Source organism: Nannospalax galili, unplaced genomic scaffold (assembly GCF_000622305.1).
Source record: "Nannospalax galili isolate Female #2095 unplaced genomic scaffold, S.galili_v1.0 scaffold206, whole genome shotgun sequence".
NCBI lineage: Eukaryota > Metazoa > Chordata > Mammalia > Rodentia > Spalacidae > Nannospalax > Nannospalax galili.
The window spans coordinates 9,134,230-9,153,900 of record NW_008358101.1 but is presented as its reverse complement, the minus strand read 5'-3'; the positions used below and the strand labels follow the sequence as shown (position 1 = coordinate 9,153,900).

Here is a 19,671-nt window from a genome sequence, read left to right as displayed (position 1 = left end):
GAACTCCATCATATAAATGAACTACATTTTCATTATCCACTCATCAATTAAGGGACACTTAGGTTGCTTCCATCTCTTAGCTATTGTGAAAAGAGCAGCAACAAACATGGATGTATAAGTGTCTCTGCAATAGGATGAGTTCTTTGGGTATATGCCGAGGAGTGTTATAACTGGGTCAAATGTTAGGTTCATTTGTAGTTTTTTAAGAGTTCTCCACACTGAGTTCCATATGGGTTGAACAAGTTTGCAGCCCCACCAGCAGTGGATGAGTGTTCCCCTTTCCCCACATCCTCTCCAACATTTGGCATCATTTGTTCTCTTGATCTTAGCCAGTCTGACTTGGGTAAGATGAAATCTTAAAGTGGTTTTAATTTGCATTTCCCTAATTATTAGTGATGTTGAGCGTCTTTTAAGATGTTTCATAGCCATTTTTACTTCTTCTTTTGAGAACTGTCTCTCCAGCTCCTTAGCCCATCTTTTAGTTGGGCTCCTTAATAATCAGATATATAGAGATTAGAAACACATGTGCAAACATCTTAATGTCAATTGCATTAAAAATGAATTTTTCTGTATGAAAATGTGTATTTTAATAATGAAATAGAGACCTTTTTAAAGGTTAAAACCTCTTTTAATTTTATGTCTTATAGGGTTTATACTTAGTACAATATTGTATGACTGTAATAATTCAACTGTAAACCTAGAAATTTACAGCCAATTTTGAAAGAGATGCATCTTATTTCAGGAAATTGTCATGGAATATGTCAGTGCTGTTGTAATGAAATGCTTCTTCTAAGTATGTGGTTAATAAATAAATAATAAAAAAAGCGTTAACACAATACTGGGTTGTTGAAAAGAAAACAAAATGGTAAACAAAAAATCCCTGTTTTCTGAACTAGCTTCAAACAATATACTTATTGTTTTTTTTCAAGAAATCTTAATTTCTTTATTGTTTTATATTTAGACTCAACAATTTTTAAAACTTTTTATACTTACTGTTTTTAAAAATATTTTATTATTTTTATTTATGTATATGAGTGTATTGGCTGCATGTGTTTAAGTGCACCTGTGTCATGCAATGGCCTTGGAGGTCAGAAGAGGGCATCAGATACCCTGGAACTAGAGTTACAGACAGCTCTCCAGCCTCAACCTGAGCCCTCTGCAAGAGCAGCCAGTGCTCTTAACCACTGAGCCATCTTTCCAGTCCCATACTTACTGTTTTATAGTCTCAAATATTAATGTATTCTATAACATACCAGCTTTGAAAACAGGACAACTACATTAAGTTATCACCTGACATGGCCTTGAAAGCAGTTCCACAGATACAAACCTTGACATTCTTAACAAATATGGTATTCTTCACAAGAATGCATACAAGGGACTGGAGAAAGTCATTGCAGTGCAGGGAGCAATCCCACGTTCTGCTCCGCCACTTAATGACCAATTACGTTTCACAAAGCAGTTCATAAGATGTATTGGGTCCTTCCAGGAGTAGCATAACTGCTAGCCTCTGCACAGTCTTGGTGGTATGGTTAATTAATCTGAACAACACATAGATTACTTGCCCCCCCCAATTTTTTTTGGAGGAGAGAAGAAACACCAGTTCAAATTCAAGACTGTTCCTTAAATCCTGGTTTCATTTTTAAAAAAGACAAAACAGTATCTCTATGAAGTAATGAAGGATAGAAACTAGAAAATGACCTAACAAACTCTCAGAGAGACCAAGGTTGCTGTCTAATCTCCCTACTCCACTAACATTTACCTGAATGAGGTTGGCAGCTGGGTTCCTTCTTTTCTCAAAATGTTTCTGGCGGTGTTGTTCCTGTACTTTTAATGCAAAACCTGAGCCAAGAATGCCCTGGAACAGAATATAAAAATAGCATCATAAAAACAAATACTTTAAACACCTCTAAAATGAGTCTACAAAAAGGACAAATAATATATAATCTGTTGATAATAAACATGTTACTTATAAAAAACACTATTATAAGACTATCGGTGAATGGCAATTTGTTGAGCAGTATTGTTATAAGATATAATAGCTTCTGGTCTTTGGCAAATCAACTAGGCATTATAATTTATTGTCTTCTGGTATAGTAAAAAGCACCAGAATTACAAACAGAAATGACCATTCAATTCAAGTGAGTGGTCGTAAGCAATATATTTTAGGGGCATAAATTCCGCTTTGAACTGGATTGGAATTTATTTTTGGAGCATTGAAGTCTTGCTGCTGTGAGCAAGGGACTACTTCTAGCACTGATTAAACTCTGACATTGTGTATTCTAGATCCCTGAAATGGGAAGAAGAGGGAAGTGGGGCCTTCAGGTCTATCACAGCCGTAGCCTTTCAAGATGCTGTGATTCTATACCCATTAAAGAACAATAAAAAGGGAAAGAAAGTTACCCACAGGGGGGAAAATAGGCTGTCAGTTTTGAAGATATAGGCTTTGCCTGTCTGTACAATAAAAACAAGAGCATGAGTTACTGCAAAACCCATCCCTGTTTCCCTCCATTTTAACATAGCACTTTGAGCATGCCTTTTTTTTTTTTTTTTTTTTGACTCACCTAGATTTGGGGGTAAGATTTTATATCCTTCCACATTTATCTCAGTTTTAAAATTTTTAAAAAGATTTATTTTATGTTTAATTATGTGTATATGTGTATGTGGGTTTGTCCACCTGTCAGTGCAGTTACCCACTGAATCCAGAAGAAGGTGCCAGATTCCCTGAAACTGGAGTTCCAGGCAGTTGTGATTCACCCAGCATGGGTGCTGGGAACTGAACTCAGGTACTCTGCATGAGGACAAGCTCTTCACCACTGAGCCATCTCTCCAGCTCCAGCTGTTTTGTTGTTTGTTTGCCTATTTGATTTCCTTCTGTTTATCATCTTGATCTGCCAACATTCTGGTTCTTTGATATTTGCCTTTCTTTTCAGTTTGATTTGGTGCAATGTTTGTGAAGTTAATGCTTTTTGTTTCAGCCATAGATTGGCTTTCAGAGATCTGGGGTTTGTTTATCTTTTTACTTCATTAGTATGATAGTGGGAGACCCACTGCTTTCAAGTTTGTGGACTTTACATGCTAGCTATAAATTATTAGCCTTTTATTAAACTTCAAGGGGTCTAACCCTTAGGTTAGAGATGGACATCTTAGAAGCACTAAGTCAGTATCTGCTACAGGTAAAAAAATTAGTTTTTTTTTTTCTATTTTAAATTAGCTCAAAGATGGCACTCTTGGAAAAGTGGTGGATTTTTCATCTCTAAAAGGATAGTTTGGGCTATTTGACAACTTGTTTGAGATATTTGGGGCTCTAGATAGACTTTAACCTTTCATTTTATCTTGAGATTTGATAATTCTGAGCTCCTCAGTGACAATAACCAGACAATAAGTAGTGCAATCATGTTTAAAACACTCAATTGTAAAATAATATTTGCTACTAGTGAGCAATGACCTATTCTATTATTAATTAGGATAAATGACTGTGCCCTGAAATTAGCAATTACATCACAGGCTCTGTTTTCCATCTCTCTTTCAGGGCAGGTCTTGTGCTGTTTAAGATCTCCATCTCATCAGATTGTGATTACACAAACTAAGCTTTTTAAAAACCTAGTTTGTGTGATATGGTTTGTAAGTTTAAATAATATTTCCCTCTACTTGGTATAACAAATGGTTCTCTATTTCCAAATCCAGATTAACTCTAGTCATTTGAAACCCCAATAGTTTCTATTACATTAAAACTATTTGGGAAAGATTGATTTGTTTTCTTTTAACCTCATTTCCTGTTAAATATAAACATGAAGGAGAGAATATAAAATATTTTATAATAGATATTAGTTATATATACACTATGTGAACATAATTATGCTCTGAACATAATTCTGAGTTTTAATTGGGTTCACAGCAATTACTATCATTTTAAGCACTTAATATATAGATGTGGGGTTCACTTTTGGAAAGTGAACTCAGGTCCCCCATAGCATAGTCTAGCATTTACCAAATGAACTAAAATATGCCAAAAATCACACTGGCATTGCTTACAAACATATATTAGCAGATGGCAACTGTTTACTATATATCCTTTGTGCCAGACTGTGTATTACAGGAGTTATTAAGCCAGGTCTGTTCACTGTCTCATTATGGCTCTATTCCAACTTTTTCCCCACCTCTCTTCATATACAAATCAGTGTACCTAAGCAGAAGTCTGTTATGATTTACACATACAGATGCAATACGGCTTCGTCTTCAAACAAGCATGATATCTCTTCAAGTATTGACAATAAATGCAAATTCTTAGAAACTTAGTTTTCATTTCATTCATTTTCTAGAATAACATGAATTAAAATTTAGGTTTTAAAATTGTATTTTTTATTTTATGAATATGAGTGTGCTGCCTGCTTGTATAGAAGTGCACCCATGTCATGCAATGTCTGCAGAGGCCAGAAAGGGTGTTGGAACTTGGGTGGATGATTGCTAGCCGCCATGTGGATCCCAGGAACCAAATGTGGGTCCTTTGCATGTTCAGCCAGTGCTCTTAACCACTGAGCCATCTCTCCGGACACTAAACTTTAGGTTTTAAGATTTAATTCTAGGCAAACAAGTGTTACATAAACACCAACTGGGAAAATATTTACACATTTTTATCATTCATATTCAAGGAGCCCAAGTTTGTGCCGTCTCCACGGCAACCAAGTTATGCTGATTTTTAACCCTTGTTAATATTTTGCTATATTTAAAATTATAGTTGTTAATCTTTTTGATGATTATAGATAATAGCTAATATGCATTTGTGGAATGGTTAATGTTTCAAGTCAAAGAGACCTACTTCTTATGCTGAACTTACTAGCTGGATGTCAGAAAGAATTCAATCACTATAAAGTTTAATTTCTTCATAATATAAACAAACACTTGTTGCTGGGGTATCCAGCAGGTGGGAGGAAGCAAGATTTGCTCATGTGGGTGTTGTAGAGAAAGACAGGGTTGCCTCCATGAAATCATTAGCCCAAGGCTGGAGGGAGCCAGAGGAAGCGGCCTACAGTGGAGCTTGGGATAGGAGGCTGGTTGATGCTGTGAGGAACAAGAAAATTCTGCTTTGAAAGTGAGATGGGAAAACTATGGTCATCCAGCTTCCTGGGTAGGAGGAACTACAAAGAGACTCCACCTCCAGCTTCTTCAGCAAAAAGCTAAGGCATGCTCCAAAATTCCAATCAGATACTGCTGGCTGGCAGGTATGGAGGCCAGAATGACAACTCAGCACCTATCATGAGGTTGCAGTAAAAGGTTCCAGGGAAGAGGCTACTTTTCTTGGTACTATTAGGAAATGTTCTGTTCTGTGCAAGCACATTTCTTAGATTTCTAACACAGATTAATTTGATTTGCATATAAAAATGGCAATCATTTTACTGGAAACATTTCCAAGAATGACTACTTAGTCTCTGACCTGTAACCTAACATAGCAACATAATTTAAACTCCCTGTAATGGGCCAGAGTTTCATTATGGCCCCCCAGCATTTCACTGTGGAGGATGCAGACCTTTTTTAGAGAGAAGCTGACCCTGACTCTAACTCATCCTAAGTTGTCTCACACTTTGAACTCTTGTCTCTGCTTGCTTGTTGCAGAAGAGAGCTTTTCTTCCCTTGCTGCTTGTTTTCCAGTCTCTTTTTATGTCTGCTGAACTCCTAGGTTACTTATAGAACACTCTTCAAAAGAATTGTGAAAGTGTACGTCCATTTGTCAGAATGTTCTCTGAAAGTGAAGACTAGGTTGTGAATTAGGTCTCAAGGGGCTCTTCTACTGGACAAGACACACACACTATTGTCTCTTTTAACTACCCAGTTATACATGTGACTTCAGGTTAAATATAAATACAAAAGCAGGTTATTTCTTTATTTATTTTTGCTATTATTTTAGGGGAGGAAATCTAAGGCTGCATTTTATTATTCCCAAAGGTATTTCTCTTCAGAACATATAAATACTGAATTATTTTGAGACAGGGTTTCTCTGTAGTCCCAGCTGACCTGGAACTTGCTATGTAGACCAGGCTGGCCTCACTCTCACAGAGATCTACCCGCCTCTGCCTCCCAAATGCTGGGATTAAAGTTGTATGCTGCTACATCTGGCATGTTTTTCACTGTGTTTGATGCTAACATTTTCACCAAGAAACATAATGTTTTTAACAAATTATTCTATTTTATTTATGTGTGTGTGTGCATGTGCTGTGTCCATGTCTGTGTGGGTGTCTGTAGAGTCCAGAAGAGTGTGTCAGCTTCCTTGGAACTGGCATTTCAGGCATATGTGTGTCCTAATATGGGTACTGGGATTTGAACTTTGGTCCTTGTGACTTAGCAGCAAGTGATCTTAACAACTGAGCCATTTCTCTTTCCCAAGAAACATGATTTTTAAAATACATTTAAAAAATATTTTATTTATTATTTTTATTTTATGTGTATGCGTGTATTGCCTGCGTGTAGGTAAGTGCACCCGGGTCATGCAATGCCCGAGGAAGACAGAAAAGGCTGTCAGATCCCCTGGAACTTGAGTTATGGACCGTTGTTAGCGGCCATGTGGGTGCTGGTATTTGAACCCGGGTCTTCTGCAAGAACAGTGTTCTTAACCACTGAGCCATCTCTCCAGCCCCTTAAAAATATTTTTACAGATGAAATAGAGCTATTGAGTTTCTTCATAATAAGCACTTAACTTACATTATCACATTGATCTTCCTAAAGTTTTGCTGAACTCAGTAATTCTTCCCCTATTCTTTTGCTAAAGAAACACACTCAAAATCACAGTTTGAACTGAATTGTGTCTCCCCAAATTCAAAGTTCCCTGTATCTCAGAATGTGACCTTATTTGAAGGTAGAGCCATTACTGAGATTAAAAAAAAAGTTAGGGTGAGGTCCTTAGGGGAGCCCCTCATTCATCTGACTCATGCCTTTAGAAGATAAGGAAATTTGGATTTAACTGTGAAGACACATGAAGAGGATGACCAAATACACTTCAAGGACAGAGGCTTTCAGAAGGGACTCGCCCTGCTAATACCTGGATTTGGAACTCCAGCCTCCAAGGGCTGTAAGGGTAACTTTTATTGGTAAGATTCCCAGCCTGTGGTACCCTATCACAGCAGTTCTAGCACACTAATACAGTCATACAGTTAGTGACAAATAGAACCCAAACTCAGGAGCAATGCCTAGGCATGAGCACGGGCTTGGCAGTGTCTTTCCTGTGGTTTTGAGTGGTTTGGGCCTGAACCAGCTGGCAGTCTGGAGTTGGGCTCTTACTGTGGGAGGGGCAGGAGTGTCCTCTGAGTTCATTTACAGTCAAAGGATAAGCACAGCGAGCTTGAAGTCTGGTACTGAAAATCCCCATCTGACCTCTATGTGCTCAGCGTCCTCTGGCATGTGCTCTCAGGTTTCAGCTTGGCAGAGGCTGAGTATGGCATGGGCCGCTGCCTGGAGTGAGAGCTCCAGCTGAGACTGTTTTCCTTGGGCACACCTGCTGCAGTTAGATTCACAGCCCTTTCTGTTGATTCCCTGATGGCCACCTCTACCCCACACGGAGTGGGCAAAGGTGATAACTGGAGGGTAGAGGCAAATTGCAACATTATGTCCAGCTGCCTTTAAAGAAACAGAAGGCTAAAATGACCAGACAGTTAAGCTTCATCCATTAAAGAGCAAATAATCAGAAACTTAGAGGATGCTAAATGGCCTCTTCATTCTGGCAAGAGGCAGAAACTGCTTATAAGAAAAATCAATGACAGCCACACAGAAACAAGTCACTTGACACATTTACAACATTTAAGGTCATAAGCTTTTCATTCAAATGCATAGGAAGAGGAAAGAACTCCTGTGCCCATGTGTCTTTTCAGTTATGCGCATTATGAGCCAAATTACAGAAATTAGTTTAAATGAAGGTATCTCTAAACCTTTACAAACATTCAAAATGTATTGGTGACATGTTGACTGGAAAAAATCTGAATTATTTGCTTATATAGATCTAGCTGGTGGTAAAGTCTCAAGATCATATTTTATAAATCATCTACCTGGACATATTTAGAAAGTAAGGATTTTATTAGAAAAAATTATATTTATCAATGAACTGATACGTTTCTGAGCACACTGATGTGTGAGAGCTCACTCCAGTAAAGCCAAGGACCTAATTTAGGGTGCTATATTTATTGTGGCAAAGATACTCACAGCAGGAAGCGCAAAGAAAGAAATGCCAAGGAGTGCGAAGCCGGCAGAAAGCAATCTTCCCAGCCAAGTTAGGGGCGTTTTGTCTCCATAGCCGATAGTTGTCAGTGTAATCTAGAAACAAAGTAAATAGTCCATTCAGCTTAAGTACTTGAGAAGGAAGTTAGGACCTAGGAACAGGAGGCAAGGCAACATCTCCACTAAATTATTTTTCAAGATGTCTTGTTGGCACATTTTATTACTGTGCTTTAGTTTTCCATGACCCATAACAGAACTTCTCTTTTTTTAATGAAAGGAATAACTGACATACGAGCTCCTCTCCTGTAACAAAGTTTTCCATCTTGTCTATGTGTCTTCAAAGGAAAGTTATTTGAGTGAGAAGATAATCATCGACATAGAAGTGACAGTTCTGTGGACTTGGGGTTTAGTCAGTACCCTGAATAATGATTTATTCTAATTAGAGCTGTCCGCTTGTTACTGGCATTTTCTTAAAGCCTGGTGTATTCAAGGTACATTTTGTGATTTGTAGTGGGACAAAAGTGAGTGGTATGTAGTTCTTGTTCTACCATAATTACGGCATAGTGAGGGAGGCATGATCTGCGTGAACAATTAAAGCAAGAAATAAGGGGCATATAGGAATTTACAACAGGGGCACAAATAGCCTGTGGTACTTTAAGGAGCAGATTGACTCTTACTATTATGGGGGAAAAGGAAGCTTATGTGGGGATTGTCATCACATCTAAAGCTTTGAAGGATGGGTAACATGTTGAGAGGCAGAAATAATGACGGGAAGGTGGGTTTACAGGGAGGGGAATCATATGACCAGCAGCACTGAGGTGAAAAGAAAGCAATATGAGAAATTACAAACTGTAAATTTTTCAGCTGGACTGAAGCATGGTGAGTTTGGAAAGGAATGGTGCACTTCATTAATGTTTTATAGTTTTCAGGATATAACTTCTTTTTTTAAATATTTTATTTATTATTTTTATTTTATGTGTATGTGTGTATTGCATGTAGGTAAGTGCATCCATGTTGTGCAATGCCCTTGGAGGACAGAAGTCGGATCCCCTGGAACTAGAGTTGCAGACAGTTGTTAGCTGCCATGTGGGTGCTGGGATTCAAACCCAGGTTTTCTGCAAGAACAGCCAGTGTTCTTAACCACTGAGCCATCTCTCCAGCCCCATGGGTACAACTTCTTAAGCTTCTTTGTTGAATTTATCTGTAACTTATTTTTGCTAGCTATTGTAAATGAGATTGTCTTGATTTCTTTTCCAGAAAATTTTTGAGTGTATGAAACTCAGCTGACTTTTGTGTATATTGATTTTACATTCTCTACTGTTACTGAATTACTTTGTTTTAACAGTTTGCATGGGGGAATGGGTGTGTGCGCATATGTACGTGATCTATAGCTTTTCATTCACAAGATTGTGTCATCAACAAACAGTAACTTTCATTTTCCTATCTGATATATGAATACCTTTTATTTCTTTCTTTCATCTAATTGCTCTGACAAGGATTCCCCATATTATCTTTTTTAAAAAGTAATATTTTAAGATATTTATTATTTGTATGTGTGTATGTTTGTATGTCTTGGTGTGGTGGTATGTGCAGTCCACTGTGTAAATGTGGAAGTCTGAGGACAGCCTGCTGGAGTCAGTTCTCTCCTTCAACCACATAAGTTTCAGGTATCAAACTCTGGTTGTCATGTTTGGCAGGAAGCATGTCTTTACCCACTGAGCCATCTTGCTGGCCCACCACACTATCCTGAGTCAAAATGGTGGGAGTGGGTATCCTTTTTTGTGTTTAGGATCTTAAAAGAAAGTGTTTCCATATTCTCTGTTTAGCATGATGCTAGCTGTGGGATTATGAGACATGATCTTCATGGTGTTGGGGTGTGTTCCTTTTATACTTAATTTGTTGAGATTTATTTTTATTGTAGAAGAATTTTGTCAAACATTTTTTCTGCATCTAATAAGGTTACCTGAAATAAATGGTATGAAAAGACAAATACTACATGGTCTCACTTCTGCATGGAACTGAACACTTCAAACAGTCATGGAATCAGAGAGAAGCCTGGTGGCTCAGAGACAGCAAAATGGGGGGCGTGGAGAGAACATCTCCAAAAGTCCAAAGTCTCAGGCCTTGGTGAATGTTGTTAATAATAGTGCACTGTACATTTCAAAAACAACCAAGAATTTCAGTTTCATAATTATTTGGAGAGGGCTGGCAAGATTGTTCAGGAGAAAACCAACTTCCTGGATGTTAATCTCTGACCTTCACACTTGTGCGGTGAGAATCCTGTGCCTATACTCACACACTCATATCATGCACACACACAACAACAAATAAATTTTTTTAAAATCATTTGAACAAATTTCAAATGTTCTCACCACAACCTAAGTGTTTGAGGTGATGAATATGTTAATTGGATTGAGTTAGTTGTTCTGCATTGCATCTATAAAGTCATAATAACCTTTGCACACCACAAATTCATAAAATAGTGAATTGTCAAAAGAGAAAGCATTAGTGTCTAGACCTTAACTAGCTATATTAAAGCTAAGTTACCAAGCATCTTCCTTTTTTATAGTGCATAGGATTGAACAGAGGGCATTGCACGTTAGGTAAACGGTATTACTGAACTGTACTTCCAGCCCCTCAGGGAGCATCCCTGAAAATGATAATCATACCGTATCTCTCTCATGGATACACTTCTCTAGAGTAGTCTCATATCCTTCAGAATAAATTCCCAGCTCCTCTTCAACAGCTGAGAGGGCTCAGCCTCATCCAGCCTTTGCCCATGACTCAGTTACTGTCTTCCAATGCTCCTCTCCAGCTCATTCTCCTTTGACCACACCTCCCTGCTGTTCATCAGCTCCCCAGCCTTTCCCTGTCTCAGGATCTCTGCACGTGCTGTTTACTCTTTAGATTTCATTTACTTACAGATTTCATTTCAGGTAGCTAGTCAATTGTCAGCTCCATAGGAAGGCCATTCCCAATTTATTGAAACAGGGGTGAGGTTGAATAAGAGGCATAACTTCTAATACTCTATAGCACTGCGCCACAGGATAGGATAACTATGATTGACAGCTATTAGTCAATATTTAAAAGTAATAGAGAACATTCTGAATGTTCCAAATACAAGGGAATGATAAATGTCTGATGTGAGATATGCCCTGATCTGATCTTTCCACAGTACATGCATATGGGGAAATGTCAGACTGCAACCAATAAATATATATAATTACTGTGTCAATTAATAATAAAAACATTTTTAAAATAACTTTTTTTCTATCTATTGTTTCATAATTCCTTACTCTGTTCATTTTTATTTAAAAAACATATCAACATCTGCAATAGTAAATAATGATTAAATTTCCTTGTTACTCTTATGTGGGCTGCAACTGTGTCTTCCTGAGTGTAAAATCATAATACAGAAATAGGCACACAGCAATTCCCCAAAATGCATATACTGAATAAATGAATGAAGCCTTCTATGGTGGGATAAGGATTCAGCTTCCTGTTTTTCAGCTCAGAAATACTTGTGAATGTTTTTGAAACTGACATGCATTGGAGTGTTGCATTTTTAGACATTGAAATTATGGTAGCACATGTACAGAAGGATGGGAACAAGGAGAAGCAAGAGGCAAGGAGACCTGTGAAGAGGCTCTGGAAGTAGAGACACGCAAAGGGAGTTCACAGACATACACTATTGATTATTTGCGGTGTGAGGGGGGAAGACTAAGTCAACAATGAATGGAAAAGCTCGATGAAAAAGTGTCTGTAAAATAAATAAAAATCCAATAATGAAAAACAGAAGGGTTTGGAGTAAAGGCAAAGACTTTCATTTAGTAAGTAAGGCTTTTAAATATTCATATGACTGATGAAGACATTTAAGGAGGAAACTGAGAATGAGAGCAAGAGAGTGAGAGAGTAAGTGAGAGTGAAAGCGAGCGAGCGAGAGAGAGGGAAAGAGAGAGCGAGTTGGGTTTGGCATGAGTTTTGGGGTTTTAATCAGGCACAGGGTGAATGTTGTTTTGTGAATACACGAGATTATCAAGACTGTGTAGAAGGCATCAAAGGGTAACTCAGGAAACAGAAATTTAAGGATGAAAGGAAGGGGAAATCAGAAAAGTATAAAATGTAGAACTATTTTTTAAAAAAATTTGTGTGTCTGAGTGCATTGCCTGCACGGATGTAAGTGCACCCATGCCTTGCAATGCCCATGGAGGTCAGAAGAGGGTGTTGGATCCCTTGGAACTGGAGTTAGGGATGGTTGTTAGCTGCAATGTGGGTGCTAGGAATCAAACTTTGGTCTTCTACAAGATCAGCCAGTGCTCTTAACTGCTGAGCCATCTCTCCAGCCCTGAAGAACTGCTTTTAAGGGTTTTATAGATGGAAAAAAAGAGTTTTATAGATGGAAAAGTAATGGAGAAGAGAAAGACTTTCCCAAAGGACCAGGATATCCTTGATGTCACAGGTGAACAGGAAACCAGGGATTGAGGATGGAGAAAACCTTTTGCACATGGTGGTGGTTGGTGGTCACTGGTGACCACTGAGGTAGTGCTCTGGTCAGGCCATTTTACATGGAATTTGTGGGCAGGGTAACATTTTGAGAGACAGAAATGATACTGAAGGAGACAGATACTGTGATGGCTGACCTTTCAGAAAGTCTGTTCATCCAAGCATCCCTCCTCTCTTGCCACTTCAGTGGTTTTCTCTCCACATTATTGATGGCTTGTTTCCTTTGGATCCTCTTATTCTCTTCAACTTTTTAACTTTGCAATCCTAAGCCTTGGCTCTAGACTTTAAACATTTTTATTCTTTTTGAATTTTTTTTCTGTTCCTCTTTTTTTTCTATCCTCTTCCCATGTGATCTTAAATGTCTTAAGAATTTAACTATTATCATGCTGAATACATCAAATATATTGTTTTAAGCCAGGCCACTCTTCTGAGATTTGGACTTCTATATCTGTAGCATATCTGCTGTTGACTGACTTCCCTCTCATTCTTTCTCCTCTCCTTCCCTCTCCTCTTCTCTTTTCTTTCCCCTTCTCTCCCCTCCCCTCCCTTCTTTCCATTCCTGTCCTTTCTCTCCCTCCTTTCCATTCCTGTTCTTCCCCTCCCCCCTTCCTCCCTCCATCCCTTCCTTCCTTCCTTCCTTCCTTCCTTCCTTCCTTCCTTCCTTCCTTCCTTCCTTCATTTTTGTGGTCTTGCAGATTGAACCCAAAGCCTTACACATGCTAAGCAAGAATTCTACACTTAGCTGTATCCCCAACACTTTTAATACTTATCTTTAATTTTAATTATTTTTATTAACTCTTTGAGAACTTTATACAATATTTTTGATCATAGTCTACCCTCCCCCAACATTCCTCCTTCTTCTCCTCTGGTTCTTTCTCTATCTACCTGAAGAAATGCCATTTTCTCACTCCCCTCTGGAAAAATATTCCAATGGTTATCTATCAACTTTAGAATAAATTCTGAGCTCCAGGGTTCACATGATCTGGTCTCTGTCAACCTCCAGGATCAGCCTGGTTTCAGCCTTGGTCAGTATACTCACAATAATGGCCTTCCAGCCTTTTAAATGAACTAGGATCTTTCTGTCTCTGGAACTCTACACATGCTGTCCAATCACTGAAATAATTCCTTTCCTATCTGTCCCAGGGCTCCTTCTCATCTTTTATATATTATCCCAAATATTCCCTCATTGAGGAAGCCTTCTCTATTCTGTCTACAACAGGGTGTCTGGTTATTTTCTATTTCAGCTACTTAATAATTCTTCCTTATTCCCTTCCCTTCCTTCTTCCCTCCCTTCCTTCTTTGGAGATGGATTTTGTTCTACAGCCCAGGCTGTCCTTGAATTTACAATCTTCCTGCCTCAGCCTCTCAAGTGTTGGGGTTATCGATGTGGACCACAACTGCTTACACTTCTTATATTTGGACAGTACTTATCACTAGTGGTAGTTTGCTGAATCTTGCTTGGGGGTAGGGTTTCTATTTCTTTATGGGTTATGGGAGGTAAATATGATCAAAGTACATTATATGCCTGCAGGAAAACAGCCCAATACAATAGATTATTGTATACAATTAGTATGCTCTAATAAAGAAGAATGGAAATAAAATTATGAAAGTTTTAGGGTGTACTTACAATAAAAAGATGAATTTTCTCTAAAATTCATAGTAACCTGTCTAGTTAACATAGATACTTTCTTTCTGATTTTCCTTAAAAATATTTATTTATTTTTATTTCATGTATATGAGTCCTTTGCCTGCAGTATTTATGTGCACCGTGAGCGAGCTTGGTACCCATGGAGACCAGAAGAGGGCATTGGAGTCCCTGGAACTGTAGTTACAGATGATTGTGAGCTGCCATGTGGATGCTGAAAACTGAACCTGGGTCCTCTGCAAGAGCAGAAAGCGCTCTTAACTCTTTCTAAGGCAAGAACTGGTACATTCCATAAAACCATCTTTAGATGAGCTCTGCACACGTATTCATGGATTTTCTGGATGGTTGAATGGCGCCATCCTGTAAGTATCAGCAGCAACACAAGCACACTGTGTGATAGTTCATTTTCACTGTCAATTTGAACAGATTTATTTAGAGTCACTGAGGAGATCGATGCACACTTCCAGGTATGCCTATGAGATTATTTCCAAAAAGTCAGCTGATGGGGAAGATGTGCCCTGAATGTGGGTGGCACCGTTCCAGGGGTACAGAGCCCAATAGAATAAAAGGGGAAGGGGAAGGCTAGAGAGGAGTGGCATTCCTCTTTCTCTGCTTCCAGGTTCAGCATGACGTGAACTGCTCGGCTTCTAGGTTGGCACGCAGTGAACAGGTCTCTTCTACCACGTGCTCCCAGTACCACGTTTTCTCCAAGCCCCTGGGGGTCAAGTGACCATGGGATGAAACCTCTGAAACTTGAGACAGAATAAATCTTTCCTTCTTCTAAGTTGTTCTGTCACAGACCAGAGAAATATGACTAATGGGCTGTTTTCCTTTCCTAGCCTGTAACAGGCTGTATAGCTGATCATTTGCATATAAGCCAAGAAGCAAATCACTGTTGATGCTTAACCTCTTAGGCTTATGCTAAACAGTACATCATTTACATCATTTTTGCCTTTTAGAGATCTCCCATCTTTGAGTCCATTAATGAGTAGTGTAGGTGCAGAGTCAGAGAAAGGGAGGTCCACACAGAACCCCACAGACACCCATTCTCCAAGATATTTGGGGAGATCATAGAGCAGCAGTTTATTTTGGAGACTATGGGGTGACTTCATATGAGATTCTCAGGAGCTGGGAGGAAGTCACATCTAGATATCACAGTTGAATTTGATGATGGGCAGTTGATTTGTTTTCTGGAAAAATCTTCACAGAGGCTCTAAGCTCCCAGCAGTATCCTGATGGCCTGGCATGGAAAGATGACTTGTTTTATTACAGCACATCTTCTCCATATTGCAATTGTTGTCACACAGAGTATCTCAGCAGCTCCACATCACAAGGGCAGATGGTGACTCTTAGTTATGGTATACAAATTAACATAGTGGAATGGGATGTCTGCATTTAAAAAGGAAGAGTTGATTTTGGAAAAACTAAATGTAATAATGGAATGCTGTTATCAAAAAATGAATGAATGAACGAACAAACAACTAAGACCTCCCTGAAATACCAGGCTCTTTAGTCTAGGAATACAATATAATATAGTTCCTCCTTTGTAGACATCCCTGTAACCTCTATGCTGTGTATTTCCTTTTCTGTGTGCATAGGACATTAGGATGCAAAGATTGAGCACAGTGGGTAACAGAGCTGGCATGAGACCAATGCCTTTGTTCATCTTGAGTGAGTCATGAGGATGCTTCATAGCTGTATGAAGGCTGGGTAGGTGGGGATGACAGGGATTATTGGGTGGGTTTAGAATGGCAGAAAGAACTAAAGTTTGGTTGACTAATGGGTTTTGTGTGTACTGATATATTTTTGATAATTCTTGACTCAAAACATTTCATTCTTTTCTACTACACACAATGTTAAAAGTGAATCACAATATATTAGAGTTTTGTTCTGCAAAGCAAATAGATACTAAAAGAATGTATTGAACCATAGTGCAGCTTAATCAATGTAAAATAAATCTTTTTATGAGAGAGTCCTGCTATTCTTTGTAGATGAGAACATTTTCGGATACTATTAATTCATGAGAGTACACAGAGATGCTTACTTCTTCTTTGTCTTCAACCCCAGCTCCCTGATGGGGAGCAAACCCAGAACCTTTCCCATGAAGGCAAATTACATCCTCAGCCCCAGAGACGCTTTCTTAATTGACACTTCTGTAATACTTAGAAGTTTTACTGTAGCAGATAACCACAGACATATATATATATATAAATATTTTATAGCTTCTTAAAGCACATATATGTGCATCGATTTTTTTAGTATTATTCACAAGAAGCATAGTCTGCCAAACAAAAAAGTAAAGTCTTCAAGGTAAGAAAGGTAGAAAGGATACTGTGTAGGCAACTAGAACTGGGTTTTATAAATATATCTTCAGTGGCTTACAAGTTATCGTGTGTGTGTGTGTGTGTGTGTGTGTGTGTGTGTGTGCATGTGTGTGTAAACCTTACCCATAATGTGCATTTTTGTTAGTTTTCATGTTTTTTCACATAACTTAGGTTTTTAGTGTAGTATGAACTCAACTCTTCTGGAACATTCTGAATCTAAAGAGTCCTAGACAGAAATTTTTTCCACAGAGTGTGTGTTCACACTTGGTTTTGTAGTATTTGTATTTATTGAGCTTCTGTAAAGCATTCTATTCTGTTTTCATAAACTACCCATCTTTCTGTACCATATATTATCAGTTTATCTAATAATAAGAAATTAACCATGCCATTTTAGGTATAAATATAAGAATATTTGGGAGTGAACACATTGACTCTTGGCAAGTATTCAAATAATGGTAAGAGCCTGGTGTGGTGATGCACCCCTTTAATACCAACTTGGGAGGCAGAGGCAGAGGCAGGTGGATCTTTGTGAGATCAAGACCAGCCTGTGAGTTCCAGGCCAGCTAGGTCTACAGGGAGACCCTATTTTAATAATATTAATGATAATAATATAATAAAATAATAATATAATATAAATATATAATTTAATAATATAATAACAACAACAACAACAATAACAACAACAGTTCTGTGGGTTCTGAAAAGCACATATTTAGTGTGTGGCAGGCCTCAGTCAGTATGCTCATAGGAAAGGTGAGTGTTGATTCCTCTGGTCAGTCAGTGAAAATGAGGGAAATTGTATCACCACTAAATTGCTAAACAAATAATTATATGAATTGGCAAGCTATTGGAATAGAATTTTGTGAACTTTGCTTTCCTGGCCACAGCTGTGAGCACTAATTTTTGCAAATATATATGAAATGAAATGAGGCAGCAGCAATGGTGATGGGAAGCCCACGGGCCAGAGGTGACCTAGTGGAGGCAGCCCTGCTGAAGACCAATACGCAGTAGAGGACTTTTTCTTCTCTCAGTCTTGATTGTTGGAGTCTACTCTCCAGCTACTGCTTCTCAGTCAAGTCTGTTTGCTTCGTCAGAAACGTTTTCTTGCAATCTCAAGAAAAAAATATGTCACAGAAACTGAATTTTCTACTGCTCATATTTAGACTCATTTGGGGACTGATGTTGGTACATAATACTTTCCAACAACCAAGGCATCAGAGCAGCGTCAAGTTGCGGGAGCAGATCCTGGACTTAAGCAAAAGATACGTGAAGGCTTTGACAGAGGAGACTGAAAACGCAGTGGCCTTGGGGAACGGTGCTTCTGTGGTTGGCTATACAGATCTGAAGAGTACAACTGCTGGGCTCTTGGATGATATTTTGCAACGTTTGGTGAAGCTGGAGAACAAGGTCGAGTATATTGTTGTCAATGGCTCAGCAGCCAACACTACCAATGATACTAGCAGGAATTTGGTGCCAGTGACCACCAACAAGAGGAGAAATGCATTGGGCAGCGTCAGATAACAGTAACCCTTGTGCAGCTACATCCTCCGTGGATTCTGTCCCATCGCAGGAAACCTTTGTGATTGCTGGCTAGGACAAGTAATACTTTACAATAAAATCTCTGCACATTTTCAAGGAGTTCGCTGGATTCTTGGAACTCTAATTCTGTATATAAATATCAAGCATTATTAGTTTGCTTTCATGCAAAGCTCCTAAGTGTTGATCCATATTCTTAGAGAGAATCTGTAAGACCTGATTGTAAGACATGGTTGGTACAGTAAACAGGGAGGTGAGCTTGGTATAAACGATTTGTGTTTGAGAGCAAGAAGAAGCAAAAACACTAGAAAGATGTGAAGTCATTTCTATAAAATATTTAGGTCTGTAACATATTTTCAGGTAAGTGGGCGATATTGTTACTGAATCATTCTGTCATCTGTCCTCAGTAGTCGTAGCTGCTAGTAGAATGTGCTTACTTCCAGTGCTGTGTTTTGTTTCTCAGATTATGAGCAGAGAAAGGAAATGTAATGTTGAAAATAATGTTTTCAGATTGACCCAAAGAATGTCTTTATTTGCACTGTCCTTCAAAATAACTGAAGGTTAACTGTATATTTTTTAAATTAGCATTTGTAAGAGTATAATTTTGAAATGGGTAGCAGCCACTGTGTGTAGCCTGACCATTGGGGACAATTTAATAGCATCAAGAGAATACTCTCCAATCTCACTCTTAAAATTTTCTTACATATATTCTGGAGGATAATGGTATTTTTATGATGAAATTAAAAATAAAATATTCATGATTTTTCTCTTGTATCAATGTTGATTTGAAGGTAAATCCCATTGTCATGTGCCTGTAGCTGCAGGTACCCAGGAGGCTGAGGGAGGAGAATTGCAGGTTCACATAGCTGGTACCTGGGCAACATAGCAGATCCTTTCTAAAAACAACAACAACAAAACGGGAAAAAAAGAAAGATTTTTCTTGGGTATACACAGCACAGGAAATACCCCTTGAGTATTTCTGCTATTAAGAGAGTACATTCTTTTTTTATTTTGGTCATTTTTTCTTTGACTATAATGGTGTGGGAGGAGGAGACTTAATGTTAGCCAAGTGTATATAATAAATGTATTTGTGCTGCATAAAATTGCTTGAGAAAGAGTAATGTTACTTGATGTTGTATAAGAGTACCCTGCTTTAGGAACCTTTGGATTAGATATTCATTTTGTATAATGACCACTTAAAAATTAAGAACATTTAAATTATAAATTATGAAGATTGACTATCTTTTTAGGGAAACAGCTACTGTATACATAGCACAAGAAATCTTAATCTTGGGTAATTATAGTATAGAATCAAATGTCTTTATTTAAATATCCTTTGAAGCAACTTCAATTGCTATATGGTATCCTATATTTCACAGTATTTATTCTATAGAAAACCTGCTAAGTGTAGCCAGCTTCTAGAGTTAGACTAAATTGAATTTAGTTTTGGTATTATATTGTTCA

General features: G+C 38.2%; 1 protein-coding gene and 1 pseudogene across 3 annotated transcripts in view; one reads left to right on the top strand and one right to left on the bottom strand.

Moving 5' to 3' along the window:
• Positions 1–19,671, bottom strand: part of Kcnq5 (potassium voltage-gated channel subfamily Q member 5) — a 613,681-nt gene that overhangs the window by 95,429 nt on the left and 498,581 nt on the right. For all 3 annotated transcript variants that reach the window (XM_008856328.3, XM_017795162.2, XM_029557802.1), the window contains exons 6-7: positions 8,185–8,295; positions 1,760–1,855 (exon numbers count right to left, since the gene is read on the bottom strand). In XM_008856328.3, coding sequence (XP_008854550.1) covers positions 1,760–1,855; positions 8,185–8,295 — 207 coding nt within the window. The remainder of the gene's footprint in view (positions 1–1,759; positions 1,856–8,184; positions 8,296–19,671) is intronic.
• Positions 17,611–18,192, top strand: LOC103752500 (annotated as a pseudogene).